Here is a 9,654-nt window from a genome sequence, read left to right on the forward strand (position 1 = left end):
TTGTGGTATAGTGCCCCCTACTGGTCTGGAGGCAGTTATTTTTCAGGCTCTCATGAATTAATTCAGCCTTTTTTATGTCAGAATTTATTCCTGAGATTACTGGCTGTATTTGTGCACTATGTTAGATAAAATAATGATTTCAAAAATAAAAAAAAAAAGAATCTGACTCATGGTGTAATAAACTTGGTCAAGGTACCTACCCTGACCTAATACAGTAAAAATTACCCAGCTGCCCATTAAATGGGTCAATCAATGTAAGTAGTTTAGTGTACAAACCTAATAATGTAAATTGAATAATAATACTGTCATTTTAATTGTGATAAGTTGTAGGTTTGTTTTTGGCTTTCCCCCAAATTTCATCTTATTTCCTTCACAGGGGAAGTGAGGACAATGGTTATTCAAAGTGGCAATTTATTGGAATATACGGATTTCTTTCCAGCATTTTCGTTGGTGTGGAGCCGCTCTGCCGTCTTAGTTCTTCATCATGTTCTGCGGACACAGGAGAGCAGTTTGTTAAATCCACATGTGGAGATCTTGCACAATGTAAGCAGAAAGCATAGTGCTTACAACTGCTTCCATTGGACACAAGGGTTGTGGGTTCGAATCCCATCTGTAGTACCCTTGTACAAAATGCTTACTCTAAAAATTGCTCCAGTAACATTACCCATCTGTATAAAGGGGTGAATAATAGTAGGTACATTAACGTTGTAAGGGGCTTTGGAGGAAAGTGTCAGTGAAATGGATAAATGTAGGACTGTGGACTTTAAACGGTCAGACGTGCTTTGAGACTGCAGTAGGGCATCCAATAGGTGGATGCATTGTGGTTCTTTGCCGATCTTTTTTTGCCGTCTTCCCGGCCTCCGCTGCTACGGCCCTCAGCGGAAGGCGACGCAGGCGTGTCGTACTCACCGTGTCGATCCACTCAATGTAGGAGCTCACTTGCGTGAACACGGTCGGCTTCTTGGGGTAGTTGCAGCTGAGGCCGGAGCCGAAGCTGACGATGCCGTGGACTGCCCAGGAGCCGTCGTCGCTGCGGCAGTTCAGGGGGCCGCCAGAGTCTCCCTGCAATTGGGGGTGCAAGTCAGCCTCAGACAGTTGAACACTGGATCCGACGCTGGTCGCCCGGGTTTCCGCACACCAGTAATTTCTATCTCTGAATGAGCCTCTTGCTAAGGTGTAAAATACCGTCTCCACGCCGCTGTCGCACTACCATGAAGATGTGGTCGAGGAACTGGATGTGTAATGATACTTGAGAGCCCCCGATAGCTATAAGTACTTCATTACTGCCCTACTAGGCACTTGCTTTAGTGCTTTACCTCACATTCGGTTTATACGAAAAATGGTCCTCTTTGGAGAGCAGTACAATATAAAATTTAAAGTGCGCAAAGTTGATTCAGATAAAACTCTTCTATAATCCTGGAAAAATATGAAAATGATAGCAGGAGGAAGAGGAAACATGGGGTGTAGTACGTGACATCCAGGTGTAATGTAGACTAGGTGATGGTGTAAAACAGGTGTAATATGGCCAAGGTGACAGTGTAAAACAATTGTGATTTGACCAAGGTGATGGTGTAAAACACATGTAATATGGCCAAGGTACACAAGCGGGAAGAACAGTGCTGATGCTCAGACTCACGTTGCAGCCGGACACGACGCCGTCTCCTCCAGCACACACCATGGTGTCCTTCACCTGGCTGCCCCACCAGTCAGGTTTGGTGCAGGTGGCGTGGTCCACAACAGGGAGCAAGGCCTGTTGCAGGATGTCAGCAATGGGGCCACCAGCTGCGTGAGAGATGCAAGAGAAGGAACCGTGGTGAACTGGTGCCTCTGAAATGCCTTTTGTGTGTGTGTGAGAGAGAGAGACTGTCCTCTGATGGACTATGTCTCCTGCAGCATGTAACCTGTGTCAGGCCTTATGAACCTGGGATAGACTCTGGGCCAAGATGACCCTCAACTGATTGACTGAATGAATGAATAGAATCTGTCAATTATTTGGATCTCTCACACACACACACACACACAGTCTGAACCACTTGTCCCATTCAGGGTCGCAGGGAGCCAGAGCCTAACCCAGCAACACAGGGCGTAAGGCCAGAGGGGGAGGGGATGCACCCAGGACGGGATGCCAGTCCATCACAAGGTACCCCAAGCGGGATTCAAACCCCAGACCCACCGGAAAGCTGGACCCGGTCCAACCCACTGCGCCACCGCGCCCCCCTTGGATTCCATGCCTTTCCTCAAAATAGTACTTGTTGCTGGTGATATTTCAGGATGGGGAAAGGGGGGAGTTGAAGCAGGATGGGTAGCAGCATTGTGAGAGGGAGGGGCAACACTTTACGTACTGTAGATGCGTCCCCAGCCGGTGACATAGCAGGGCGCTTCGTTGGGCAGGATGAATCCAGCGTCAGGAAGGCAGGCGGGTGTGATGGTGTCACTGAAGGTCACCGGGGTCTCCAGCTTCACCAGGGCGATGTCGTTCCTGAAGAGCACGCACACATTTGGGGCGGGGCTTTAACCACATTGTCCCAGCGTGAGGAAAAAGTGTGAAAAAAGCAGAGAGCAGGTGATTTTGTTTTTTTTTTTTTACTGGACGACCAGCAGACCATCGCCGACCTGATGAACAGGGAGCTCCACTTCTCGTGGACGACGAGCTTGCTGGCGCCGATGGCCACGGATCCACCCTCCTCCTCCACCAGGTTGTGTTTGCCCAGCACCACTCTGTACGTGTTGAGGCTGCTACGGGGCAACACGGGTCAGCAGACGCACGGTCAGGCCCAAGGCAAAGCGTGGTGAACGTGAAGTGCGGTTCGAGATCGGTCCCACAATCATCCCGAAACACCAGCGGCGCCCCCTGGTGGTCTTACTTGATGCAGTGAGCTGCAGTGAGGACCCACTCATTGGAGATCAGTGTGCCGCCACAGGTGTGGTACCATCCTCCGTTCTTGCTGTACTGGAGGGAGATCTATGGTGGGAGTGCAGAGTGAGGTGGTCTGCGTTCACACACCTACACATCCTGGTCACAGAGGATTGAACCTGCACAAGCTACTCTGCGTTGATGCTCTATTGCAGCTAGGGGGCACCAGCACGGTCTCACCTGCCAGGGCCAGCTGTGTGGTCTTGCGTCCTCACCTCCAACCACCCTCCTCAGAATGGGGGGGAAGGTTGGCAGCCCACATCCGTAGGCTGAGGGAGGAGTTCACACACACACACACACACACACACACACACACACACACACACACACACACACACAGAGCTGTTATCATCTGATGGGATCCCACTGAAGCTACCTTCAATTATTTACCCCATTTACTACAAAGCTGGGTTAGCTTTACTGTATCAATTCACGGTAAGTACCTCGCTTAAGGGTGCTACAGCGAGAGGTGGGATTCGAACCTGCAACCCTTGAGTCCAAATACGGCTGCTCTAACCACTGTGAATCTTGGGTAAAACTCACATTATTCAGAAATGAACAATTACTTAAAGTAAAACTTGTTCATTCCAGTCTTGCATATTGCCTCCAATATTTTTACTCTAGTAGATGCTCAGCAGTGTAATAACCATGTAATAAGTGTAAAAATGGGAGCTAAACTAATAACACTTAATGTTGAGGTTTACTGCTTTTGTGCTGCAAAATTCTAACTCAGGTGTCATTCTGTCTTGGACCAGCAGGTGGCACGGTGGTTGAAGTAGCCCACCTTCAACTTAAAGGACCCAGGTTTGAATCCCACCTCCTGCTGCAGCACCCTTGATCAAGGTACTTACCCTGAACTGACACAGTGAAAATCACCCAGCTGTATGTGTCAGATAAATAACGAAATGCAATTTAAACGTAAAGTAACTCACCGCCAACAACAAGAAGAGCAAGGACCACAAACTTCATCTTGCCTGTCTCTGAGATGTCTGTCTGTGCCATCGCGGGTCTTTTATACACACCTGTAGGACATGCGTGACGGCAGGACAAACAGCTTCAAGGGAACTGTTGCGCAATTGCAGTAACTGCAGGTTATCGCTCAAAAGGCCTCATTTTCTCACTGACCCCCTATAAATATTAACTAGGGTGCTGCATACCATGTTTTTACTCTAACAGCACCCTATTCCTACTTTAATGTTGTTTAAACCTTGCAATCATGTACTGGGGAAACTGGTAGCATAGTGGCTAGAACTACTGCCTTTGGGACCAATAGGTTGCAGGTTTCAATCCCACCACTCAGCTGATATTCACAAAGGCAGATTATCAACATTATAATGGCATATTAATTTATACATCAGAGTAATTTTTACTGTAACAAGGGTAGTGACAGGGTAAGCCCCTTAATCGTTAATTTAGGTTTAAAAATCACAGGTTCGAATCCCACCTCCAGCTGTAGTACCCTTGAGCAAGGTACTTACCCTAAACTGCTCCAGTAAAATTATCCAGCTGTATAAATGGGTAAATAATTTTTAGTAGCTTAACATTATAAGTCGCTTTGGAGAAAACCAGCAGGTAAATGAATAAATGTAAAGCAACACCCAACTTACTGGCAATGAGAAAATTTAGTGAAAAAGCACTGATTTTATGACTAAAAGAATCAAAGTGGGGGAAACAAAAAAACTGGAAATGAGCTTGAAGAGTGGAGGCAGGGCACCAGGTGGCGTAGTGGTTAGAGCTGCATCAAAGGGTTCAGTGATTAGATCCTCCTGTATCACTGAATTGATACAGTAAAATTACCCTTCTGTAAACATGGGTAAATTGGTGGATAAGTCTAACATTACAGTAAATCCCTTCAGAGAAGACACAGGTAACTGAATAAAGGTGAATGTAAATGGACTTTAAGCATGTTATTATTATTAATAGTGTTATTGTTAGGCTACCAGTCAAGTGTAATGATTGAAATCCTGCACTGGAAAGGAGATGCAGATACCCGGAGCAGAAAAATCCCAGTTTTACAGGACCGTGGTCTGGGTGTTTGAGGCAACCTGTTCACTTCAGGACACTTCTGCTCTACATTCATGCCTTTGCTTCCATTGTGGTCATCACTTCTTGACCTTTACTCATGGAGCCAATATTTTTCTCCAATGCATCTTACAGTTATTATCTTAGAATTATTTGCCCATTTATGTGGTTGGGTAATTTTCACAGTACTACAGCAATTGAGGGTAAGTAGTTTGTTCAAGGCTACCACAGCCAGAGGGGGGATTTGAACCTGTAACCTTTAGATCCAGAGGCCTTAAGTCTAACCACTATGCTACTAGCTGTCCCTGAAGTCTTTAGCTTTACTATTACCCTGAGACTAAGGACTGAAGCTAAGGCCCACGTGGTTCCCTGTAACCATCCACGCGATTTTCATTTACTCGTATTTTTCGGCGATTCAGCCAAATAAACAGGATTCCAGTTCAGTGGAATTGATGACCTCCTGAAGGAGCACAGCTGCTGAATTCTCACCATCTTTGCACACACTCCGTGATAAAAATGTTCTCTTTCGCCGCATTTATCTACAAGGTTATTTTACACAGATAAAGCTCCTGGTTCTGGGGTGATGGATAGCAGACATTTGCATTCTCATGAATGTTTCACCCCATGGGTTGAGGTATAAAAGGTGGTGACTGATTTCAGAGGACTTGTGTCTTCTGTCTCCAGCCTGAAGAATCATGAAGCTTCTAATCTTGGCCTTTTTTATTGCTGGCGGTGAGCTCGGACAAATATGTTTGACTCATATAAAAATAGAAAAAAATTATACCAGATGTATTTTTATTTCACTATAAAAAAATATGTGTGTGTATATATATATATTTTTTTTAAGATGGGACTTCTAATTTTTTTATTTAATGTCTATTCATCACTGTAAATTCAATTGTGTTGCGTGAACATCAATGTGGCCTTCAATGGGACGACCCAGTGAGGTCCAACTCGAACCCGTTGACCCTTTGTTGACTTTGATGTGGTGTCACCTCGTCTTCCAGCCTACGGCTGCGGTCTGCCCACCTTCCCCCCGATCCTGAGCAGGGTGGTCGGTGGAGTTGATGCCAGGCCCCACAGCTGGCCCTGGCAGGTGAGTGCCAACGCCACAATGACCCCCCTTCCCCGGTCCCACTCCCATCTGACGAACTCATCTTCTCTATTCGTAACGCAACCTACAGATCTCACTCCAGTACCGCGGCAGCACCGGAGCTTACTACCACACCTGCGGAGGTACCCTCATCTCCAGCCAGTGGGTGCTCACCGCAGCTCACTGCATCAGGTACGTCACACGTTGCTGTATATCCACAAAGCTCAGCAGACTTCAATCTGAAGGTCGCTGGATCGCATCCCCTGGCAGGGTCACTGCTTTAACCCCCTTGCTCAATGTGCTTATGCAAAATTTCTCCAAAGCTTTGCCCAAATTTAAATTTCCCTGCCTCCTGCTAATCCTTCTGGGAGAGACTTTGGAGCACCGTGACCCTGCGCTGGACAGTTGCCGATAATGAATGAATGAGTGTACTGTATATAAATGGGTACAATTTACCCGTCACCTAAAAATTTAGTAAAGTAGCGAGGACATGTTTTCGATTACAGTTTTCCTCCTCTCTTTCGCTCCCGAGCAGCAGCCGCAACACCTACAGAGTGTACCTGGGCAAGCAGAACCTGGGGGTGGCCAACGAGCCCAGCTCTATAGCCCTGAGTCCTGCCAAGATCATCGTCCATGAAAACTGGGACGCCGACAGAATTCGGTAGGAGCATGAGAGCACGTCTCCAGCCAATCACTGCGTGTCTTTATTATTATAACATGTACATATCGCTTCTTGGCGTGTCCTCGTCCCTGTGCGCAGTAACGACATCGCCCTCATCAAGCTGGAGAGGGAAGTTGCCACCACAGACACCATCATACCCGCCTGTCTTCCACCCTCCGGCAAAATCCTAGCCAACAACGCACCCTGCTACGTGACTGGCTGGGGACGCCTCTGGAGTGAGCTTCCTATAACGCCCACGAGTTCACGCACTCCAACACAAGCCATAGCTGCATATATTTTGACTTCCAAACTAGTTAAAGAACAGGAACTTTAAAGGCCAAGTACGTTTGCATGCATGCTTGCCAAAATGCTCCTTCAGACACATTCCACATAACAGGGCAGCGTCAGAAGTGGTCAGGTAAAAATATGGTAACGCATTTTGTAGACGGTGCAATCAGTAAATGATGCTCAGAAGCGATGATCATGTTGTCTGCTCCCATAGTGGAAGCTGCAGATCAGGGGTGTCCAACGTGGGGTCCGAGGGCTGCATGTGGCACACAAGAACTATTTTTACATTATTAATACACACTTTACCCAATGCAAATATAAGAGAGCACCCAGTTATATATCTTCTATGATGGACTCATTTTGGTAGGATGACGCTGATGAAGGCATCCTGCCTAAACGCATCCTCATGTATATCATGCATATATATCAAACGTGTGTATATATCTATATATGTTTCATGTAGGGGGGGTGCAGTGGCGCAGTGGGTTGGACCGCAGTCCTGCTCTCCGGTGGGTCTGGGGTTCAAGTCCCGCTTGGGGTGCCTTGCGGCGGACTGGCGTCCCGTCCTGGGTGTGTCCCCTTCCCCCTCTGGCCTTACGCCCTGTGTTGCCGGGTAGGCTCCGGTTCCCCGTGACCCCGTAAGGGACAAGCGGTTCTGAAACTGTGTGTGTGTGTGTGTTTCATGTATAATGGGAGGGTTTGAGTCCCGTAACCCATACATTGAGCTGAGCGCATCTTCTCTTTTCTCAAAATATATTCTACAACCATAAATTCAATAAATGCTATTTATTGATATGATAATATAGTTATAATTTGACACTGCAAAATACACAGCACCCAAATAAAATAATAAAAGAAAAGAAATACATCATAAATTTTCCATTTTGACATTTAAGCCTCGGTGTGTCACTTACTGTGATTTTTACACATGTGGCCTTTTAACCAGTTGAATTCTGGTTCAGTTTATTTTTACAGAGTATTCTTCTCATCGGTAACACAGTGCTGGGCAAGGTAGCTGAAAATGATCCAAAATTAAAGTTATCACATATACAGTAAACAAAAGAATGAACCAACCAGCTGCTGAGGAGAGGAAAACAAAAAAACTCCCGATCTACAAAGAAAGGGAGAAGACTAAGCATCTGGGGGTCCAAGCACCGGTGACAGCCCACCCTTCCCGGACCCTTTCTTTTTAACGATTGTGGCTCTTGGCCAGAACCAGATGGAAACCCCTGTTGTAGATGTAAAATATGAACGATGGTGATGAACGCTGGTCGACTCCCTTTGTGGAGGGTGGGGGATCATCCCTGACTTTGGCCCTTGCTCTCTGTCTCTTCTCCAGCTGGTGGTCCCATCGCTGACAACCTGCAGCAGGCCCTGCTCCTCGTGGTCGACTACGCCACCTGCAGCCAGCCCGACTGGTGGGGCAGCCTGGTGACTCAGAACATGGTCTGCGCCGGCGGTAACGGCCAGCAGGCCAGCTGCAACGTGAGCGGCTCTTCCATACATTCAGTCAGCTGGACGTCCAGCTGGTCACTTATCACAGCTCAGGGCATCCTAACCCTAAACCTGAACCTTACCTGTACGGAAGTACCACCAATTTTACCGCAGTGCTACCGTTTGAACCGGTGACCCATCCTCCGCTGCTCTGTCATTCAGGGCGACTCCGGCGGACCCCTGAACTGCCAGAACATCGACGGCACCTGGGACGTGGACGGCATCGTGAGCTTCGGCTCCAGCCTGGGATGCAACTACCCCAAGAAGCCCTCGGTCTTCACCCGCGTCAGCGCCTACATCAGCTGGATCAACAACGTGAGTCACACTTATTTCCAGCAGCAGCCGCACAAAATTTTACAATGTTTCTGCATATAATTTGAGTGAAAAAATTATGCAATGATTCTTAAAATTGTCTTTCTCTCTGTCCAGGTGATGGTCAGTAACTAAGGAGGGGATCAGACTCCATTGTGAACAACTGCTGTGAAACTTTAATGTAATCCCAATAAACTGATTTGGGATAATGAACAAATATATGTGTTCTCTGCTTTCTTCCTTTGAAATAGCTGCCAGCATGGACTGTTGCGTCCGTTTAAAATACACGCAACTGGGCCTCCTTCATAAACAATGCGGATAATGAGCAGAGGACAAACATGCATAATACACATGAAAAGTTTACATTTACACAGAAGAAAATCAAAATTTAAATATAAAAAAATTCAACGAGAACTTAAGAAGCTGTGGGGTAATTGGCAGTAAAACTTAACTCTGTCTTCTAAGTGTTAAACCTGCAGCGATTTCTATTTAGTCTATATTTATGTTTTCTATATTGCATCTAAAATTTAGCAAACATATCACTGACATTTGTCGTATTAAACTTTACAAATAATTCATTTGGTGAACGGTTATGGTCAATTTGCACCGATGCAAAACAAAATCCTGGGTTAGTAATTATTAAACCTCATTTATCGTTGGGAAAACTCAGTGGATGAGCTCAAGTACCGAATAAACATAAATTTTGGAGAAAATTGTATATAAAACTCATTCAATTGTGAGAATAATTTCTATTTAAGGTTAAAGCACCAAGACAGACGCACGAAGCCAGACTTTTGCAAATTATTAATAACGTGGCTGAAAACAACTGCAGTGTTTTATTATCCTTGTTGTTATTGCTGTTTATATTTG

The 9,654-nt window shown here is 46.2% G+C and overlaps 2 protein-coding genes across 2 annotated transcripts; one reads left to right on the forward strand and one right to left on the reverse strand.

Annotated features, from left to right (window-relative positions):
* Positions 1 to 471: 471 nt before the first annotated feature.
* On the reverse strand, positions 472 to 3,883 carry ela2l (elastase 2 like). Its single transcript, XM_018736519.2, has 8 exons — positions 3,847 to 3,883; positions 3,095 to 3,183; positions 2,865 to 2,962; positions 2,614 to 2,736; positions 2,343 to 2,479; positions 1,637 to 1,782; positions 847 to 1,062; positions 472 to 489 (listed from the first exon to the last, which is right to left on the reverse strand). Exons 1-8 carry the CDS (start codon positions 3,881 to 3,883, stop codon positions 472 to 474), a joined length of 864 nt encoding a protein of 287 aa, XP_018592035.1.
* Positions 3,884 to 5,631: 1,748 nt separating this feature from the next.
* Positions 5,632 to 8,919, forward strand: LOC108924888 (chymotrypsin-like elastase family member 2A). The gene is made up of 8 exons (XM_018736518.1): positions 5,632 to 5,668; positions 5,944 to 6,032; positions 6,121 to 6,221; positions 6,565 to 6,690; positions 6,790 to 6,926; positions 8,318 to 8,463; positions 8,635 to 8,787; positions 8,902 to 8,919. The coding sequence occupies exons 1-8, from the start codon at positions 5,632 to 5,634 to the stop codon at positions 8,917 to 8,919; spliced, it is 807 nt and encodes a 268-aa protein (XP_018592034.1).
* The last annotated feature ends 735 nt before the right edge of the window (positions 8,920 to 9,654 follow it).

The sequence above is a fragment of the Scleropages formosus genome, chromosome 2 (assembly GCF_900964775.1).
Source record: "Scleropages formosus chromosome 2, fSclFor1.1, whole genome shotgun sequence".
Lineage (NCBI taxonomy): Eukaryota > Metazoa > Chordata > Actinopteri > Osteoglossiformes > Osteoglossidae > Scleropages > Scleropages formosus.